Source organism: Strongylocentrotus purpuratus, unplaced genomic scaffold (assembly GCF_000002235.5).
Source record: "Strongylocentrotus purpuratus isolate Spur 01 unplaced genomic scaffold, Spur_5.0 spur5_scaffold_20, whole genome shotgun sequence".
Classification (NCBI taxonomy): domain Eukaryota; kingdom Metazoa; phylum Echinodermata; class Echinoidea; order Camarodonta; family Strongylocentrotidae; genus Strongylocentrotus; species Strongylocentrotus purpuratus.
In genome coordinates this window covers 36,881,099-36,904,172 of record NW_022145606.1, presented here as the reverse complement: position 1 = coordinate 36,904,172, position 23,074 = coordinate 36,881,099, and the positions used below count along the sequence as shown (strand labels likewise).

Sequence of the window (23,074 nt, the reverse complement as noted above, 5' to 3'; positions counted from 1 at the left end):
TGGGGCTCATTACATATACAAAAATAGCTTGTGATCGCATTATTATTAGAACCGATGGACGAATTACCATCCAACTCAATACATGTATGTATCTTGCGAAGCCAATGAACTGATTTTATTTTAGGGTCATTAAGTCAAAGATAGAAAGGTCATACATGTATATAGAAGTAGCTTTTAATCACGATATTGTGAGAACCTGTTTATGGATTACAACTAAACTTGAATTTGAAAAATTGCTTCTATTTTGGTCTGTGAGATCGCTCTATGGCGGAGGCATCATTTTTGACTGCTCGCAGTCGAAATTCCATCTAGTCTAATTATATTACCGAGCACTGGTAACTTTTTAATCACATATTTCTTGATATGTATAATAATAATAATAATAATGGTGGCTTTTTATATAGCGCACATGTCCGTCACATTGTGACGCTCCTTAAGAAAGAACAATTTTGTATAGTACTGCGTTAGCTTTTATGGATATATGAGTTTTGGAGTAATCAATACTGTTATGTATCATGTCTGCTTCATGCCTTACATTTTCGTGTTTTTTTTAATATCATAGATATACCTTATATCCAATAGCAAAATAATGATATTATTATGATAGATTGTTTCATAATGACATATTTTGTTTTATCGTCAACAGAAAGAAAAGGAGTTGAGCTTGAACATGACCTAGAGACTGTAAGTTCACATTTATATGCAATATATACATGTATACATTTTGATAATATACTATTATATATAACGTCTAATGCTCATTAACATTTGAATGGCCAGACACCCCGTGTATGCAGTTTTATTTCAGAGATATATTTATATAAATGCTGATGAGCATTGGGGGTTATATGGCTTATGGCTCGTCCACAATCTAAGGTGGAAAGGACTAAACAACTTGATCTTGCTTGTCAGAACCATGCAGCCCGCCCCTGAGACTACAGTTTATATCCAGAGCTCAAACCTTCTCATTGTTTCTCATTCTTTGTTTTCATTGTTGAACAACAATGCTTTACAGATGCCCGTGTTCATTTACATTTGAATGGCTACTTGCTCTACTTTTGAAAATTGCATAATTAGACTTCTACATGAAATAAACATGCCCATCCAAGCATGAAAATGATCAAAACTTTATCTAAATTGATCTTAGTAGTGTATTATTTCTTCTTTAATTTGATAAATATTTAATAATATTTTATCGACGGTTTAAATGAAAAATGTTGAGCAATATTGAGTGTCCGATTTTTGTTGTTGCTGAGTATAATATCTACGTCACCATTTATATTTAAACGTATATGCCATTGTGGCATTAGCGAAAGTAGATTTAATTAACAAAAGTAATAGCTTTCATTATCACTTCTTTGGCATATATATGCCATCTGTCACTTGTTGTGTGACCTCATTTTGAACATAGCAAGATCATTAGTTTGTGGGATATAAACATATCTATAAATGAATGTGGATATATAAAAAAAAAAAAAATACCAAAAATTACTAAATATACAAGAGGTAATATTCAATCCCATACCAGGGCGCAACTTTATGTATTTATGTATATATATTTCCCTTTATAGTCAGTGGACTCCGTTTCGAAAGTGGCAGGGAGATCAAACAGTCCAGGTAACCTAACCTCTATAATGACAACCAGTAAAAATACCATGCCTTCCAGAGAATTCTTAGAATTAGATATTAGCTTCTTATGTACAGACACATAAAAACACAATATTTTTTAATGTTATCAATAATAATATAATAGATAATTTACATGAAAATATTATTCTTGATAACACTGCTAGTAAAAGGGTTCTTACAACAAAATGCTTAGGAATTAGACATCTCTTTGAAATGATTATTTTTTTCAATTCATTGCTGTTCACTTTTTTCATCTCTCACCCATGCCTAGCATATCTAGAGAATTTACCAGTCCCATCTTACACTATACTACTATTATCTTTCTCCTTCGTTTTATTTCTCTCTTCATCTCTCTGTCCATACCCCCTCTCTTTTGCTATCCATATACCATACTATCTGTCTATCGTTTCCCCTATCTTTGTCTCTCTCTCTCTCTCTTTCATTTTTAGCCCTTGATGTTGTATTTTGTTTGTCAGAGAACCTATACGCAACAAGCCTAGCTTTTAATTATGTTCAATTTTTATTTCCATATTTAATGATTTATATAACATTTTGTTCATGTTATTAATAACTATGATTCAGGATTATGTATTAGAAAATGATCACACATTAGGGTACTTATCAAAACATGAGCGAATTCAACCCACAAGTTAATATCCGTAGGCTTGTACATAATATATTTTCATATGCTTTTTTCCTTTTTCTTCAACTTGTTGTACATAGGCACAAAAAACGTCGAAAGTCCTGATGTGAGTAATCAATTTTCAACTATTTTAAAAATAATTTTGCTCCTTTCTGTTTTACAATATGCTTCTAGCTTTTGGTAATACCAACATATTGTGAATTTTAGGTGAATACATACGTGACATAAGTTTTCTCGGCCAATGTAATTACTTATAGTCATAACCATTTATTTTGATAACGGTTAGATGCAGGGGCGACGCTTTCTATTCATGACCGGGATGGAGGAAATGCGAGGGACGAGGGAGCAGTGGCGTAATGAGCAAAACGTTAGGCATTTAATTAAGGTCGGATGAACATCCATAGGGCAGAGCCCCCGAAAGTTCAGGGGTTTTAGGCATTTAATTAAGTTCATATGAGCATATTTTGATACCTTACTTGTGACTTGCACTGACATGCAGGTCACTAATTGGAGTGGGGTCAAGGGGGCGTAGCCCCCAGAAGCTCAGGGTTTTTTGGCATTAAATTACGATCAGATGAGCATCAAGGGACCGCCTTAGGGCCCCTTGTGGGGTCCAGGGGCAGAGCCCCCGAAACTCAAGCTTTTTAGGCATATAATTACGATCAGATGAGCATACAGGGGCCGCCTTATTAGGCCCTTGGTGGGGTCCAGGGGGGCAGAGCCCCCGGAGGCTCAGGGAAATTTAAACAACGTTTGTAAATCACTGGAATCGAATTAGAATTCCCGAAAGCTCTCCCCTCCCCCATCAATACGCAAGTACGAGGGAGCATAGTCAATGAGAGGGGTGAAGGTGACGGAAGTGACTACCCCCTCACAGTTTTGTGAAGTTTTGTTGTATTCAAAAATTACTTTCCTAGCAAAACTTTAGTATAAAAACAAGCAATATACTTTTTTCACACTTCACTCTTGTCGGTATATACTTGCAGGCCTACATTTTGAAGGATATCATGCGAGGGAGCCTAAAAAATTACATTCCTTAGCAAAACTTTAGTACAAAAATAAGCAATATACTTTTTTCACATTTCAGGGGGGTCGCCCCCCCCCCCTGAAAGCTACTGAGTGAGAAGATTTTATTTTTATTTGTCTAAACGCTGCACTATTGGGCCCTCCAGAATCTAACAGTGAGTTGCAGTCAGTATTTGCTATACATTCCTAACAAAAATGAGGGGGAAGTGTCCCCCGGACTCCCTGCCCCCCCCCCCCCCTGGATCACCGCCCCTGGTTAGATGTAGGCGAATGTCACCCTCTGATGAATTCAGTTTTAAAAGCTAAGGATTCAATCATTCCAATATACCATTCAGGAAACCAAAATTTGCGTATGTGCATTCAACTTTAACACAAAGCAGGTGTAGTATTCTGAGCTCGAATTTTTCTCTGAAATATTTGTTTGAATCTTTAATGAAATAATCAGTATTGTAAAACTACTTTTCTATCTTAAATATTCACCTTCATTTTATCTCAATCGCTTCTCACGTGCCCATTATAGTTATAATCATGGTACGGTTTTAACCAGTACGCTAACGCATATCTTAGTTTGTGTGAAAGTTAGGGTTAAAACTTCTCTCATTCTTCTATAAATTTGAAAAATACGAGATCAGATGAGAATTAAACTTGTATCGCTCAATGTATGTGGTTTAAGAGATTATTTTAAACGGAATAAGAAGGTAGATTTACTGTGCCTACAAGACACACATAACACAAATGAGGTTACCGGTAAGTTATTTCGGAGAAATCAAATGAAAGAAGATGTTTACTTACTAGGGAACATGGACTGCCATTCTAAATGGTTTTGATTATTTTCTAAAATTATCAACTTTGGATCCATGTGGTCGATATGTTCATGTTCAAATTGCAAAAGAGGAAAAGCCATCTCCTGCAGTATGCTGAAGTTGTACCTTGGATTCAGCAGCGTTACGCCGCCGCGTAATATTCTTGTGTGCGTTCTAACTGCCACATTCCTTGACTGATATCTTTCAAATTTTGTTTGGAGGTGTATCCTGGTATAAATTACAGACCTATCATTTTCGGTGATGCTACCCCCAGTGTTCCGTCTTCTAAAGAGTAAAAGGCCATATTTTTGTGGATGGTTTGTGTGTGCTCTACAGGCCACAATTTTCAAGGGATTTTGTTCAAATTTTGAACGAAGATGTATCTTGGTATAATCTACAAGCCTATGGATTTGGGTGATGTCTTGAGAGGTACTGGTTAAAACTATGCGCAAGAGGTGACTCCAATAGTTCTATTTGCTGAGGGGCGTACTTTTGAAGTCACCGAGGCCCATAGTTTTAACCAGTACCTCGAATAGAATGCATGGTATATTTGTTTCATAATTATCCTGCATCATAAATTTATTTTATTTAAATAAAAATAATAATAAACAAACATTTTTGGGAAAAAAACACATTTAGAACGAAAAAATGTCAATTTTTATCTAAAAAGATTTACAATATTTTTTTTTTATTAATTTAAGATTTGAAAAACAAATGTGCCTGAGCACTCAATAAAAATAAAAAAAATTAAAAATATTTGTGTGCATGGTATAACGCGTTTATAAGTGAATTAGACTGTTGCACCTATTTTCGCCGCACGAACCCATTGTTTGAAATCGAGAAGGCCTGACTCTGAAGGAACAAGGAATCATATATGATTCTAGGACACCTATCATGTGGACATCTACCCCCCGGATAACCACTTTCAGTCAACTACCCCCTAGAACAATTCCCCCTAGGACAACTACCCCCTAGGGCAACCACCCTCTAGGACAATTATTCCCTGGGACTACCCCCAGTAAACTACCCCTAAGACAACTACCCCCCCCGGACAACCATCCTCTAGGACAACTCCCCCCGGACAACTATCCTTTTTTTGTTTCTTTGTCCTAGAGTCCTGACAAAAATACTTGACGAATGTAGGAAGAAACCCGAAGCTACGTCCATGTCATATCGTATAATTTTTTTCATTACTGTATACCACATTCCAGTATATATATCAAACATGTTTGCTATCACTCCTTTTTCACTCCATCTCTGTAAATATGCTATAATATATACATTATGGAATGGGCTATTTTGTCAAAAGTATCCTTTTTGTGTGTGTGAAATGATTTTTCAACTGTTTTATCTTTTTAAAGGTATAATTATTTAATTGATTTATACTGTTATATGATTATATGTATCTTAACTTTTGCTGATAAAATATATGTACCTAGTTTGTATATTACTTTATATTATGTTGAAAATGCAAAAATCAATAAATAATTCCATGCAGGATGCGTTTATACAGGTATGAAACAAATATCGACTGCTGATGTTTCGGTCACGGTTAACACTTTAGCTGGCTGGTAATCTCAAGACTGCATTACATATTATGATGTTTGTCTCTTTTTTCTCTCTTTGCTGTATCACGACATAGACCCTAGAAACACCCTCTACTTCATCACAACAACAGATGACTGAAGGTATTTTGACAAATGTTATATACTATTTTCTAATAATATATTGTCATTACATTTTATAGATTCATTACAAATATTAAACCGTTCTAAGCACTAGTGCAGATGCAAATTGTGATAACAGTACACCAATTTTTACAAAGGCAGAAGAAAAAAAACACTGTTCGAGGTAAATATCATCAATGGGGAAATGTTATACAGCGCGTTAGTTTTCTACACTACTCTATTTCAAAGACACCTTTCAAGCAATCTGCATTTTTATTTTAAAGATCCAAGATACATGTCGGTGTATGTGTTAATAGTCTGTGACCTTTTTTTAAAAAGAAAATCTTTATTGTATTCCTTTTTTTCTTTTTAGAAAATGTGACCTCGACACCGGAACATAGACATGTAAGTGTGAAATTAACAAACATATTCTATGTGTTTGATACGTTTTGACCTGTTATTATGATTTAGCTCCTAAGTTTCAAAGAATAAAAAACAAAACAACTATTGATTTGGTCTCTTTAGAAACATAAATACCTATACATTTCTTCCTGCTCTGAGGCAATAGCCATTACTCTACGTATTAATTCATGACATCTATTGTAGACTCTCCCTCTCTTCCTCTATAATTATATACATGTGTATATATATATATTCACATACCATATTTGTGTCATACATGTATATCACAGAGAACTTGTATTTGTGTATTACTATACATATTCTCAGTTTAATTATTATGTGACATGTACTATGTTATTATATGCAAGTTTGCTTCAGTGAGTTTTTTATTCTCACAGATTGCAGAGTCCGACGTAGGACATATTGAAGAACTGACAGAATCGGAGAGGATTCAAAACACAGGTAAAGTGAAACTTTAAAGTTAATACAGGTAATATTACGGTTTGCAAGCTAGATACTTCTTGTCTCAGGTATTTGGTATAACTGTTGCGACAACTACTTTATCCAATGTTGTTTTCTGGTATGTATGCTTCCTTCGCTTATACAATGATTTTATACACCACGTATCTGAATAATCATGAACACTTAACCCTATTTTAACTGGGCTATTTCAGACCAGGTTTTTACTTGGGGGGGGGGGGGGGGGGGAGTCAATTTGACCCCCCCCCCCCCCAAGATCTCGGCCGTTTCACTGCCGATCGCCGCGAAAATTTGCATACATGTCAAGTGAAGTGTATAGAATACTATGGTAATTTCAATTGTTCGAAAAATTTACTCATTTGCATATTTATGGTAATTTATGCAAATAAGGTCATAAAATTCACATTATCGCCCATAAATCATACATAATTCATACTTAAGCATTCTTTTTCACTACATATATTTGTTAGACCATTTGGAATAATAATACAACACAAAAAATTGGAAGAGCCAGGTTATTCCTTAAGTTATCTCTTGTTTTGATAATTTCCTATGTATTTTATGTTTTTTGTTGTTTTTGTTGTTTTATTTCATTTATAACTACAATTCAACTATTTTGACCCCAAAACAAACACCTAAACTTTAAACAAGACTAAATAACCAATGTTTTATCTCTTTTTAGGAAAAATGACATTTCCATATGTTTTGTACACAGATCACAAAAATTAGCGATTTTCGGGCTGACATGCGAAGACAAAAGGTCATGTGACTTTGTAACTATGTTTCCAATTTTCGAAAAATTCATTTTAAAAGATGCGTAAGACTCAAAAGAAAAAAGTCATAACAGGAAAATTGTATATCTGCCGCGGTTTCGGAGAAGTCGCGAAATTTCTACAGGGGGGGGGGGGTCAAATTGACCCCCCCCCCCCCCCAGTTAACGTAGGGTTAAAAGCTAGTATCTCACTTGGCTACGACAACTCACGACACAAAAACTACATTAAAATACCTCTCTGTTTTGTTCTACTTTTACTTTCCAGTTTAATTGATTGTCGGTAACATAATTTTATTCCATTGATATTTATTTAATCACATAAAGTTGAACGTACATTTATTTTGTTAAAAAATTATCTAATGTATCAGTTTTATGTATGTGTACAATGCCTCATCTATGTAACAACAATTCATTTTAATTTTATTTATTGCTTTGTCAAATCAGACAGCAATGGATCAACACATGGAAAAGGAAATGTGTCTGAAGCAGCCGAAGACAAAAGTAGCGTAAAAGTTTTGCCTACAATTGCTAAAATTTCACAAGGTATTACTCGTGAAGAGATCACAAAGGTGAAGTCATCCGCGCTTGGCATAACCTACAGCATGTGGGACTTCGGAGGACAAGAAATTTACTACATCACACATCCAGTAAGTCCACGGACCTGTTATAGAGGTGGGAGGGGGGGCTATCGTTGCTACGGAGGAGAGACTCAACTATAAAACAAAGAAATGGTGTAACAATTGTCAACCCATTAGGCTTTTTCATGTTGCAAACTGCAAAATACAAATGCATCAATAAATGCATCAATAAATGCATTAAAAAATGCACTATCAAAATCAAGACTACATGGGCAAAATTAAAGAGAAGTAAAATCAATGTGAAGCAAATGTCACAGGAGCATGTGTCGTAGAAAACCTTGGAGGGATTCAGGTTTTGGCTAGTGGAATATTCGTCAGAATAACAATTAAAGATTATAATTGAAAATCCTTTGAACAGAAATGCATATAATGTAATGTATGTCTATTCAAAACTCGCTTGCCCCCAAAACATTGGTATTAATTGAAGGTTGAAGATTTGCCAGTCTGTCGGTCAGTGGAATCTGGTTTTGTCGAGACCCCTGGCCCATCTCCTTGGTCTAGTGGTTAAGGCATGTGTATTCTATTCTGGGTTGGACCCGGTAGGAGATTTTGTAACCTTTGCCAACATTTCCAAAAAAGGATGGCAGTAATGGAGAACTTTTAAGATTTGCAACCGTTATCCTCTGATTTCCCTTCGCATTGCATTTATTTCCATATGAGTTGCCAACGCTGTGGTATAGCCAATATTGTTGTATAGCTTACATTTCTTATACATAAATATTAAATATATGACATGCATGTATATATAGATGGTCAAGCATTTTCAACTAATCTCTCCATATATTGTCTGTATAGCTTTTTCTGTCATGGCGGTCCCTTTACATTCTTGTTATCCCGCTACACCTGGAGCTGAGCGATAAAGCACCGCGTGAAGAAGGTGACCAAGAACATGTAAGTCGTGATCATTTCGTTCTTTAGCCTCGGCCACATCATAAGCCATACTTGAGTGTCAACTTCTGGCTAATTTTTAAATAAATTTTAATCGGCGACTGGGTGGTGAGGGGTTGCAGAAAGGATGCCCAATCAGTCCCACACATCAATGCACATGTTGACGCGTTATTGCAGACCGGTTGTCAAATTATACTCCGATCCTTGAAAGACTTGTAGGGTAAACAGCTCGTTGTAATGCTGGCAAATGTGTTTGGAGCTGCAAAACTGTAGTAGTTGAAATACTACATATATTCATGCGTTTGATCCTGAATTATGAATCGCTGAATCAACGTGCCACTTGCACAATATAGTTGTGCTAAAATAGTTGAGAATATGCTTCTTGTGTTGCTAATTGAGATTATAGAAGAATGAGGCATCTAAAGTTCAGCAATTCGCCCATTTTTTCCAAATAATCTGGCAGAACAACGTATGTCGACTTAGGTGTTTTTAGCCAAAATATTTACGTCCCGGTTAGAGATTTGTTGTTTTGCCGGATGATCACAACCAGGGGCGTCGAATGGGGGAGAAGGGGGTGCAACGACTCCCCCCCCCCCCCCACCCCAACTGTCAGGAAATTGTCGATATTGCTCGATATCCGGCAATGCAGAAGTTGGAAGTCGGTGAGATGCATTATGTCGTTCGGCCGGCATTTTTGTTTTCCTTACAAACTTTTTATCGGACAAAGAAACATTTTTGAAAATTCAGACAATGATTTAGAATCTTTACAACGAATCGTCTTCTTTCTCTAATAATTTAATGAACGTCAAAGCTTCGCGCGGGAGGGGGAAACTGAATTTAGACAAAGTTAAGAGTAGAGAACAGTTCAACGAATCTTCTTCTTTCTCTCTAATAATTTAATAAAACATCAAAGCGGGGGAGGGGGGCAACTAAATTCAGACAAGGATTAAGAGTCGAGAACGGTACAACGAATCGCCTTCTTTCTCTAATAATATAATGAAATGTCAAAGCTTCAGCAAGGGAGGGGGAACTGAAAAATAATTGAGCTCCTGGCCACGAGTTGATAGGGTTAAACTTGTAGACATTGGGACTTTGGCATTAATATATATGTCGGTAATTGGTGGCTATTTTTGGTGGTAATCGGTGGCCTCTTCACCCCCCCCCCCCCCCCCCCCACACACACATACACACTGAAACATGCCCTTGATCACAGCGCAGCGGAGCGGAGCGTGCATAACGTCATACATTGTTTTGCCAAATTACGCCAAAGATGCAGAGTAAGTCGTGTTCTGACAAAACAACATATCTCTACAAAATCATTGATAGATTGAAAAAAGTGTTTTATGCATAATTTTACCCTACATAATAAAGGAATATCATCCGCTTCATGTAGACAATGTAGGCTATCTTGTTAAGTGATTCAATTTGAGAGACATAGGAACACTTTTAACTGACAAATTGAAAATCTCTGATATCTTGCAAGTACCGAAACAGACTAACGTTGTTTTGCCAGATCACGGCCGAAATGCAGGTGGAGGCATGCATACTAATATGATAATAATAATGATGATGATAATAATTTGAGGTGGCAGGTACTAAAAGTTTGGCAATTAGAAAAAGAAATCCAGGGGGGGGGGTGGGTGGGCACAGCCCTATCAGCACGTACCTTGTATGCCTATAATATAGGTGGCCCCTTTCTTTTCTAGACACACGCTTAGCCATAAAATCCCCTTTTAATAGTAAAGGGGTATTTTGGGATACTTAAGATTATACTATATTCAGTGCTCCTAACCCATTGTCTACTGGAACCGGGTGGTGCCTGTATTAAGCACATGGGAATGGGAGAATTTAGTAGTCGACAGGTTAACTATACATATTGGGTATGGATTCTTTTTTGTTTCTTTTCCCCCAATATTCTGATCAAGAATTTTTTTTTTCATTCTCCCATTTTTAACTTTCAAAAATTGCTGAAGATTCCGATGTCATTAATGAGATCCATACAGAAGATATTCATTCTTGCATTCTTTATTCAAAATCACCAACACAAGAATATCCCCAACTCTTGTAGTGCAGGTTCAGTGCCCAAAATGAAAGACATGTCGTCACAGATTTCTATATGTTATATAAAACAAATGTTTCTGTCTTTGCAAAACACAGCTAAATTATATTCGGTAAACCATCTAACACTTAATTTGAAATCGAACTGTCGATTATTTTAAAAAAAATGAGTAAAAAAATCTAATTTTCATTGAGGTTAAAAACCTGTATTTTTTGTATGTACCACATTATTTGTTATTTTTGTTTTGGCTTGTAACCTATAACAAACTTATTTAAACTAGATGATTTCTGATCTTATAATTACCGGTATACGATCTCTTTCGATCATAAGTCACTAGCTTTATTTTTTGTTTGAACACCCTTTCGAATCTGATAGGCATAACATGTGTCATGGATTTGAATGCGTTGTCCCTTCAGCCTTAATGTCAAACACTGGCTTGAAATGCTAGAATAAATGAACACAGTAAAAATTTTAAGTTAATTTTTTTATTCTGTAGAGCTGTGTCCGTAATATTAAATGAGCAGATCAAATGGAAACGATTCCACAATTGATAATTTCAAATTCGCTTTTATCTTTTTATTTGAAATTTCAGTTAGAAGGGTCTGCTGTAAGAACACATCGTACCATTCTGGAATTGATACATTTCTGGCTGATGTCAGTCTACACCCATGCAGTACCAGATTCTAATCTAGACTCAACATATGAACCAAAGGTCTTGTTAATAGGAACGTTTGCGGGTAAAGAGGGCCCGGTAATCAACGAGGAGAAGGTAAGATAACTTTAAAAAGGAAGGTATGAATTCTTTATCATGTCATACAAAGAATAGCATTTGCAAGCATGATATTGTTCATATAGATTTCGGAGAAGAAAATAAGCAGGCTACGTATATTAGTAGTTGCACTGGGTTAATGAACTGTTTTTCTTCAGGATAACAAGATGGTATTATTAATGTACGAACTTCATTATTTGTTTCAAATCATTAGTCTGTTATCATTATTAATAATGAAGGCTTCACATTCAATTGTTCAATTATGTAATGAAAGGGTTTGAGATATTTGACGACAAAATTGACGGTATCTGCAGTCAGAACTGAGATGTGTGTCTTCACTTTATTGATCTCTCATCAACAGCCTCGGTAACAATGATAACAAAATGATACATTGATAATGATGCCAACAAAACAATTAAGTATTCATTGAAATTGTAATATTAAGCACCCGAACCTCAACCATTAACTTATTTATTATAAAAAAATTGCAATGATGGTCCCTTCCTGTGTCTAATATCATGAATTCCAATTTACAATGTTGATGCAAGTTATTTTAATCAGGTAATGTTGAAGCATGTTATCCATCACCATTATTTCAAAGAACAACATGTTGAATAACTATTATATGTCTAGATATCAACCATGTAAAATTAGGTTCAGTAGTGGAATAGAGAGAGAGTGGGAGTGAGTGAGGGGTTCCTTTTACAAATATAACCTATTTAAGGCTCTATTACCCACACATTTTATTTCTACAAAGGTCACGGCCAAATTCCAAGAACTGAAGGACCGGTTAGGATCCAACCCCTATTGGAAGCAAGTTCTCTCTCCCATGCTTGGGATTGACAATCAATTTTCTGAAGACTCTGAAGTAAGTTATTGGTTAATGATGATATTAATAGGAGTATTGCCATGCACTTCGAACATTTTAGCCTAGTCCATCTTAAAAATTGTGCACCCTTTTTTAAAGAGGTGGCTTGTGCTCATTTAAGCGTTTAATATCAGTTCCTTCTGATGTCACTGGCATGTGATAGAAGAGACCTTGCCTATCCACAGGCATAAGGTTATTTTGGAATAGTTAATTGGGGCGACATTTTTTCAACTTGCGATTTCACCTTTATCAGATTTATCAGATACGGTACAACCCTATGGTAGTCCGACACACGTCAAACCAGTTGTGGCCCTATTTCTTTCCTTTTCACAAAATAATAGTTTGAAATTCGCTTTCAGAACAATTCTACAGAGGAATACAACTCTTGTTTTCTTCAATTTCTATGATCTATCCAAAACCTTCTCAATCACTATGGCTCCTTCTTTCCCTTTCCTTCTCCTCTTTTCATTGCACCTCATTCTTGAACTATAAACACTGAAAATAAAATCTGAAACATAGTCTTGTGAAAGACGGTGGTTCCGAGGCATTATGTTTTCAGGTTGCTCGTCCGTCTGTCCCACTTTCTGTTATCGCGATATTTCAAGAACCACTTAAGATATCAACTTCAAACTTATGGATTGCATGTATCACCATAGGAAGACGATTTGTGTCGATCTTGGAGAAACCAGGTCAAAGGTCATAGAGGTAAACTTATAAAATTCCAGGTATAAAATTGGCCTTGATATTGCAATATCTCAAGAACAACTAGAGGTATGAGCGTTGAACATTGTGATAGTTGTATAACCATAGGAAAAGGAACTAATTCGATTTTAGATTAAGTAGAACAAAGGCAAAAGGTTACAGGGGTCAATTTTATAAATTATAGGTATTACCGTCGTTATCACAATGTCACGAACTTCTTGAGGTGTGAGCTGGAAACATGGTGACAGTATTACTATAGGATGATACAATTACACTGTAGGGCTAGTAGGTAGTTTTTGTCAGTTGACATAGGCTTTTCATGCCTCCGCTACAAAGTAGCCAGAGGCATACAGAGGGCGTACTTGGAAAGCAGTTTTGTTAAACTGAATGTACCTACCCTCTATTTTAAATAAAACTTGAATAAATAAATAAATTATGTTTTCGGGTTGTACGTCTGTACGTCCCGCCGTCTAGTGATCGTGTTATCTCAAGAACAGATTGATGGATTCCCGCCAAACTTGGGTCATGTATGTATCTTGCATAACCAATGAACTGATTAGATTTTTGAGGCACGAGGTCAAAGGTCACAGGGCTTATTATGTATGCAAAAAAGCTTTTGATCGCGTTATCTCAAGAACTGATGGATGGATTCTCGCCAAACCTGGGTCATGTACATGTATGTATCTTGTCCAAATTCAGTCCGTTCTTTGTTTTTATTCTTCTATCACACGCATCGCTCCCACACACAGTGCGGTCTCTCCACTGATCGCGCAATTCCCCGAATTTCCGTCCACACGAATCGGGGTCCAGAATGAGAGGAATGGCTAGGTCTACTTTCAATGTTGAGGTTGTGTTATGTTATCAGCTGATTGGGTGAGCTACACGAAAACAGTACAGAGGCTGGGGTCACGAGGTCAAAGGTCACGGGGCTCGTATACAAAAATAGCTTGTGATCGCATTATCTCAAAAACCGATTGATGGATTACCGCCAAACTTGGGTCATGTACTGATGCGATTTCGGTGTCATGAGGTCAAAGGTCATGGGGCTCATTATGTTTGCAAAAATAGCTTGTGAACCGATTATCATAAGAACCGACGGATGGATTACTATCAAACTCAGGACATGTATGAACAAGGCAGAGTCAATGAACTGATTAATTTTAGGGTCATGAGGTCCAAGATCAAAGGGTCATGTATATGAAAAATAGCTTGTAATCAGAATATTCTGAGAACCTGTTTAAATGGATTACAATCAAACTTTAATTTTATAAAAATACTTCCGTTTTGGTTTGTAAAATTGCTCTATGGCGGAGGCATTATTTTCGACTGCGCGCAGTCGATGAGTCGAAGATCCATCTAGTTTGTTTTCATCATGTGTCATGAATAATTTCACCCTTGTCCTATATTGAATTTAGGGCATAGCCATTAAGGAGACGCAGTCCCAATTGTCTCGTTCTTAGTATGTAGGAGTAGTAGAAGTAGTACATGCAATAGAACAAGTAATAACATTTTTAAGGGCTGTAATTCTGTAATTAATTACGAGAGCAGTTTCCAGCTAGGTTGTTGTAATGCTACCTTTTAGATGATTTTGAAGTTTATTCCCGATGAGAATAGGTTTTTCACACATAGACTAACAATTAAACATTAATGATTGCAAAGTTAAAAAAAGATACAAAAACGTAATGAATGTGTCTCTACCACAGGCAGTTACAACACCATAAGATAAGAGAAATAACTGTGAAAAGGCATGTAAAGGTTTTGGATGTGTTATGTTATATCTATATATTATCAAATTTTATTTTGCAGGTGAATACAATTCAAGATCGCATTGATGGACTCATACAGGACTCAGAGTATATGAAAGTTCGAAAGCCAACTATGTGGAGAACATTTTTAACTGAGATAGAGAGCCGTGATCTAAACAGCCTAACAGTGACTGAGGTAAGCAGGGCTGATATAATTGCATTCTTGGTGCAATCATTGAAAAATACCTGTTTCTTTGCTTGCATCAGACCCTTGTGCATCCAAATCGCCAGATAAGAAAGAAAACCGTTTTGAAGTGCAGGCAAGCACCAGATACAGAAGTCAACTAAACATTGTTAATCTTTAACAGCCTTGCTATTGAGGCATATTCCAAGAAGTGCTTAAATATATGCAAAATTATAATCAATAAATGTATGTACATGTAGCACGAAAGGGAGTATTAAAGTGGGCATTCAATATTTTGCTCTCATTAGGTTAAAACGAAGGGAGCAGGAAACAAATAAATAAAATGAAACTGGGCCGCAAGAATAATATTGAACAAGACATATGACACACCGTCGGCTGATTTGTTCACAAGTCTTAAATGGATGATACTAGACAAACGGATTGAGTTAAGTCGCGTCATCATGATATATAAATGTATTCATAACTTAGCGCCGTCTTACCTTCAGGTAGGCTTATAATCAATCCTAATGATGTAGCATCATACAAGGCAAATAGACAGTGGATGTTTACGTGTGCCTAGATTTCACACTGATTGTTATAAGTGTAGCCCAATTGTTTCTTCCATATTTGAATGGAATAAGCTAGATAATTCGATGAGAACGGCTTCCTCTGTCAATTCATTTAAGAGATTGTTTTAACAAAGTTGTATTTTGTGAATGGCTTAGCCGAACATATACGTGCATGCTCTGTAATATTAACATGACTTATTCACATAATTGCGACTTAATCAAGATTTTCCTATTGACATATGTTTATTTTGCAAACGAGTATTATTTGTTCTGTATAAACGTTATAAGCGATGTAAATATGTTCATGTTTATTCAGGGCCCCAAGGAAGACTTGTTGGTGAATGGGCTACCCTGTCAAAAGATTAGAAATGAATAATAAATAAATAAATAAATAAATGTTTATATTTATATAAATATATATATATATATATATATATATATATACAAATATATATCACAAAATCGGGAAAGGCAAATTGGGGGAGAAGGGCACATTCTTAGTCTGATCTGTTAAACTTGACAAAAGAAAAATATTATTAAGGGTCACACTTGCAAACAAAGACATATGAAATGTCAGGATGGCATCCCCAACACATTTTGATTCCGTCTTTCATTGAACCCACCATGCCTATTACAATCAGGCCCCCGCCCCATCCCCACTTTCCAAATCCTCCATAGGGTTACTTGTATTGGTTTAGAAGCTACTTAACAAATAGGAAACAGTTTGTTACTTTGAATGGAATTGATTCAGATTTGCGGGACGTCACTTGTGGGGTCCCACAGGGATCCCTTCTAGGCCCGCTTTTGTTTATTGTGTATATTAACGATTTTCAACTTTCCGCAAAAATGTTATCATTCATTTTATTTGCAGACGACTCGAGTGTATTTTTCTCTCACAGAAATCCACAAACTCTTTTGCAGACTGTAAACTCTGAGTTGACAAATGCGACTTTGTGGATTCATGCAAACAAGTTGTCTTTAAATCTTAAAAAAACTAATTATATGCTCTTTAGTAATCCCCTGAGTATATTGCCTGGAAATATAATGTTCAATGGTGTTGAGATTGAAAGAGTATCTACATTTAAATTTCCTGGCCTGCATATTGATGAACATTTAAATTGGAAGTATCATATTAGTAAACTTTGTAAATTATTGTCAAGAAATACTGGTGTAATTTATAAATTGAAATCTGTGTTCCCACTGAATATTTTACGTATGTTGTACGGAACGTTAATTTTGCCATATTTGCACTATGGTGTGCTAGCTTGGGGCAACTCGTTCAAATCTCAAATGGATAAATTACTACTGGTACAGAAAAGAGTAATACGAATTGTTTGTAATACACACTATCTTGCGCATACAGATGTTCTTTTTTATAATAGTAGTGTTTTGAAAGTTGAAGATATTTATCATTTACAACTAGGAGCTCTAATGTATGAATTGAATGCAGGTCTACTGCCAGTAGCCTTGGCTAGAATATTTAAGAAAAATAACCAAGTTCATAGTTATTCCACACATCAGGCGCAAGCATATCACTTGCCTATTGTTAGAACGCAATTTGCCCTTACTACTGTGGGGTCCACTGGACCTAGGTTTTGGAATTCCCTTGAACCAAGAATAGCGCAATCAGTCAGTATTTATGTATTTAAGCGCAAACTGAAGTTACTTTATTTGAGTCGATATCGTCTAGATTTATAGTTGTGATCAATATTTAAGAAAATTAATTACTATATAGGTCAGTATAATTCTACTCCCATCTCTCACTTCTATTCATCTGTCTGTCTTTTTTTGTTTTTGTCTGTGTTTCAGTCCTGTTGCTCGTTGTATTGTCCTGTTTCTTTTGTTTATAGCCATTATTTAGTAGTCAGTAGATTTTATTTTATTATACTTATTTATGTTTATATTTTATCAGTTGTTTAGTTAGTTTAGTTTGTCAGCACTTAAATGTATGCATTATTGTTATTTCTTATCTGACGAGTTTTGTTCTTTTAGGACATATTCATAAGGTACTCATGAGGGACCTTAAATCCACAAGCCTTGCTTTCAACCAAGGTCACCTCATCTTTCTTTTGTAATATTTGCCATATTCTGTAAACTTGTTATATTCATGTCATATTTGTAAAGTGTGTTATGAAAGAAAGATAAATAAAACTTGAAACTTGAAACTTGAATAAGCATGAAATAAACAAACAATACAAAGAAGCCTTAAAGTGACTTGGTAACATTGTTCAACGTTGATGAAAAAAATTGCTTAATTTGTGTATATAATGTTACTTACTATATTCCTTCTACTGTACTAACCCTCTGACATGCAAAACATTCTCAAACCATGAAGATATTTATGGTTTTCTTTGAAAAGGTCGATGTATGACACCCTATAACAGTGATTAACAGTAAATTCTCCAAACCATTTTCGAATTTTCCCAACCGTTTTCCCAACCGTTTTTCCATGAAAAAAAGACATAAAACAGGCTATGCAAAATATGTCAACTCTTAAACGTCTGGAATGGAATGTAGAGCCATTTTATTGCTTTGTGACGATTTCAATTCACCTAAAATGTAATTAAATTGTAATAATATAGTTGGGAGAATTAAGGAATCGATCAGATCATTTTCCCCTATTTGTACCATGAATAATCGTCCTTTTCACTCAATTTTTTAAAGATTTTCTTTAATTGTACATCTAGCATTGAAGTCACTACCTTAATTAGCACCACTATCTCTCATCTTAACAATGTTACCAAGTCCCTTTAATAAGGCAATGCATTGTGGCGTGCGCCTGTAATCCAGCTAACAATGGATGTAACAAACAGATGCAGCCGAGGACGGAGGTTCGAAACTATGTTACGTCTTTCGGATGGTGACGTTTCAAGGTCGGTCACCAGACGTAATAATCAAATCTGATTGATACACGTCTGTAAAAACCCAATACACACACACACACACACACACGCCATTTGTTATTGCTCTGCCTGTCGTGGATGGTATCCGAGGCATAATTATGTTGGGTTGACTGTCCGTCCGTCCATCCCACTCTCTTCTCATATAAAGACACTCTGATTAGAGTTTGGAGCAACTAGGTCAAAGGTCGTAGAGGTCAACTTACGAAATTGTGGGTATTGGCCTCGTTTTCACGATATCTCAAGTACCTCTAAATATATGAGGCTCAAACTTTTTTTTTGTATCAAAACAAAAAGACGATCTGATTAGATTTTGGGTTATTAGGTCAAAGGTCACAGAGGTCAATTTCTGAAATTACAGGTTTTTGTGGTGCTATTGCGATATCTCTAAAAACCACGTGAGATATGGGACTTCAAGTTTGCTTGAAATATGTATCATCATTGGAAAATAATCTGATTAGATTTTTGGCAAGCAAAGATCAAAGGTCATAGAGGTCAAATTTATGAAATTACATATTTCCTCTTTATCAAGGTATCCCAAGCACCACTTGAGATATGAACTTAAAGATAAAGACCAGTTATGATCATGCGATTGCATTGTGAAAGAAACGTGGAATCGATCAGAAAAGGTTGATCATCTAGCATATAAGTATAGGTGTGTACTGCAAGGTTCTGGAATCATCAAAATGATAAGAAATTTCGCCCAGTCTTGGTACAGTTACAAGCACTGTACACATAAAGATGTATATGGGACTTTGCACACGTGCATGACACGTGCGTTATATCTATCAGGTCCAAAAAGATATAATAATTTACCAAATATATCAGTTAGTAGGCGGTTTCTCGGCAAAATGTGTATGATCACGTATTAGTCAAACATATTCTTTCACATGATTTGTAATAAGAGGCTTCCATTTCATTTTTTGAGAGGGGGGGGGGGGCGTTTCCAAAACTGGTCTTTACATTTAAACCTTGGGGGCAGTGTGTTTCTCCATAGGAAGACCATCTTATTAGATGTTGGAGTAAGTGGATGAGCTCGAACTTTAGTTTGTACCATCATAAGAAGACGACCAAATTATAATTTAGAGTACGTGGAACAAAGGCCAAAGGTCATAGGATTTTTTTTTTAAAGTAGAGATACCGGTACTACCTTTGTTATTACAATATGTCAATAACTTCCCATAGTGCACATACATTAATAATGAGTGAGCATTCGGAATGTTAACGCCATACGGTATATATAACCAAGGAGTTTTAAGAGCTGGAGACCCAACTGGCAACACATTATTCCAAGCAGCTGCCGTCTTCTATGGTTGCACAGTAGAATCTACTGGTGTGATGTTACCTTTGATATCGGAGGTTCGAAGCCGCCAATATCATTGTATCCCCCAGCAGTATGCCGGTGGGGTTCTTTGGATTCAACAGCGTTGCGCCGCCGCGTCCACCGCGTCATATTCTTGTGTGTGCTCTAACTGCCACATTCCTTGCTTGACGGATTTCTTTCAAATTTTGAATGGAGATATATTGTGGTATAATGTCAACACCTATAACTTTTGGTGATGCTGCCCTCAGTGTTGCGTCTTCTATAGGTTAAAATGCCATATTCTTTGGATGGTTTGTGTGTGCTCTATAGGCCATATTTTTAAGGGGATTTTGTTCAAATTTGTAACAAAGGTTTATCTTGGTATAATCTACAGGCCTATATATTTTGGTGATGCTGCTTCTAGTGTTTCGTCTTTTATAGGGTCAAAGGTCATATGTTGATAGATTTCTTTGTAGCACTCTAGTTTGCGGTCTAACTGCACCGTTCCTTGACGGATTTCTGTCAAATTTTGTTTGGAGGTGTATCTTGGTACAATCTGCCTTTTTGGGTGATGCTGATCTCATTGTTCTCATTGCTCTCATTGTTCCTTCTTTTATATGATCAAAGGTCATATTTTGGTGGCTGTCCTTTGTGCGCTCTAACTGCCACATTTCTTAACAGATTTCTTTCAAATTTTCTACAGAGATGCATTATACTCTGATTGATCTACACACATATTGTTTTAGTGATGCTGCTCCTAGTCTTGACAATAGTCTGAGCCACTAGTGGCGATCTCTACGTCATCCTTTAGTTTCAGGGAGGAGAGAGGAGCTTTGTCCCTCCTCCGAACATAAAGATGACACAAAATCGCTGCCACTGCCGGGGAATACATTCGCATTGCGCGGCAAAAGAGATTGCGATATTTCTAGTCGGAAAGCTTGAGTACTGATTTTGTTCACAAAGAAATATCCTTAATATTTCACTTTTTATTTGAACTAACAAGGGGAACATCGAACAGATGATGAAATATGAATAGAAAAACCTAATTGTGTCAAGAAAGTTGCTTACATTGTATGATAGCAGCTTTAATTTGTGAAACATAAATAACTTTTCTGATTAACCCCGGCTCACATAAATTAAAAGTGAATTTGTTCATGTACAGTTTTTTATGATGTTATATGTCAGATTAGTGCCCACACATGCCTAGTCAAGTAATTTTGATTAATATTTCAGGAAATTTTGCTCCATTCCCTTTCACTTGCCTCCTGTAAAGGTAAGCACTGTGTCCTGCTCTAATTATCAGACGAGTGGTAGCGAAAAAGTAGTTATCATTACAAAAGCATATTTCCCTTTGAAAGTGGCTAGTCAGGATTTGTTTTTGTCTACATATCTGCAAGGAAGATCCAGTTAAGCACATGCCTCACATAATATCTCCTTGCGGCATTGAAGATGGTACAAAGGGAATGAGCTAGATAGGACTCCATCTCTTGAAACTTCTTGATATAACACAATTGGTCACGTACTGCTTTTAATTACAATATTCCACAGGCACGCCCGAAAATGGAACGTTTGGGAATCAACAAAGACAAAGTGGATGATGTTCTAAAGTTCTACCATGACATAGGACACCTGATATATCACCAGGGATGTGAGCTTATTGTACTAAAGCCACAATTTCTGAACAGCATCGTCAGTAATATCATTACAGTCATCGATGACAAGAAAATGGTTCGAAATATTATTTTAATTTGTTTTACATTGTGTACTATTTTTATTCAAAGAGAGAAGAAGGAAAAAAGAGATAAGAAATGAAGAATGAGAGGAAGGAAAACTAAAAGGAGGAACACAAGGTTAGAAGTTTGTACTTGCCATACCGTTTTGAAGGAGACGTATATGCATATATATATATATATGTATATATATACAACATATTATATCATATTTATGTATACAAATTAACTAATACTGATTTATTTCTCATCAATGTATCTTGTTATTCATTGCCACGCTTTCTGATGAATTAACTAATCTGGTATTGCCAGACTATAAGAAAACCTAGAACTTTCATATTGTTCTGTGTGAGGAAGAGTTCAGTTAATTTTGGTGTTCCTTCTCCCTTCCCAACCCGATATAGTTATTAATGCTTGGTGTTTCTGTAGAATATTTCTTTTTGTTATCCTACTCTTCAAAGTTGTAATAGTTGTTTACGAACTTATAAACAATTACTAAGAATTGGTAAAACTATTTTAATGCGGTTCCTTGTGGCTTATTGAGTGAGTCACCTTTCTGATGCAATACATCTCATTGTTTCTTTATCAGATTGAAGTTATTCATCTCAACCCGATAAAGGTGACACATTTATCATGACAAATTACTGCCTCTTTTTAATGCACGTTGTTCCTCATTGATTATTTATGAGAGATTTGGACTTCCACATTTTTTGTTTAAACTCTATTTCATGAGTCAATAACTAGTATGGGAAAGAATAAGCACAGCAAATTCGAATTTGGTAACGTATATCTAGTGCTTTAATATTTTTGCTGGACTTATACTGTTAATATATACATTTTAAAAACTTTGGAAATGGTTATACTCTTAATAATTGTTTACTTTTCATTATAACCTAGGGAGGGGACCTACGCGAATATTGGAGAAATCTCAAGGGAAAGGGTGTTCTTAGTATAGAATTGATCGAAGCTGTCTTGAAGGAACAAAACGAAGACCATGATCAGCTCGATTACATAATTGACATGATGATCAAGTTTGATCTGATCTGTGAAATACCAGATATGTCTGGTGTGGTAAGATGTATACAAGATTTGCATTTCATAGTTTCATAGGAGGTTCTCCTATCGCTTTTTTACACCAATATACTTTGCCATTTGGGAGCTATTCACTGATTAAGGGAAGGCAAGGAATGTGAATGTAAATTTTATTCATCTCACCATACCATAGGGTTAACCGTCTTTAGTCAATACTACACTTCAAAATACCTAAGAAAACGTATTAAGCCTTAAATACCTTTTG

General features: G+C 35.9%; 1 protein-coding gene across 1 annotated transcript; it reads left to right on the top strand.

The window, feature by feature from the left end:
• Positions 1–5,749: 5,749 nt before the first annotated feature.
• On the top strand, positions 5,750–23,008 carry LOC105447459 (probable serine/threonine-protein kinase pats1). The gene is made up of 11 exons (XM_030993910.1): positions 5,750–5,789; positions 6,142–6,173; positions 6,569–6,632; positions 7,867–8,069; positions 8,856–8,951; positions 11,600–11,776; positions 12,534–12,644; positions 15,153–15,287; positions 21,596–21,775; positions 22,675–22,848; positions 23,003–23,008. Exons 1-11 carry the CDS (start codon positions 5,780–5,782, stop codon positions 23,006–23,008), a joined length of 1,188 nt encoding a protein of 395 aa, XP_030849770.1. The 5' UTR covers positions 5,750–5,779.
• Positions 23,009–23,074: the final 66 nt, after the last annotated feature.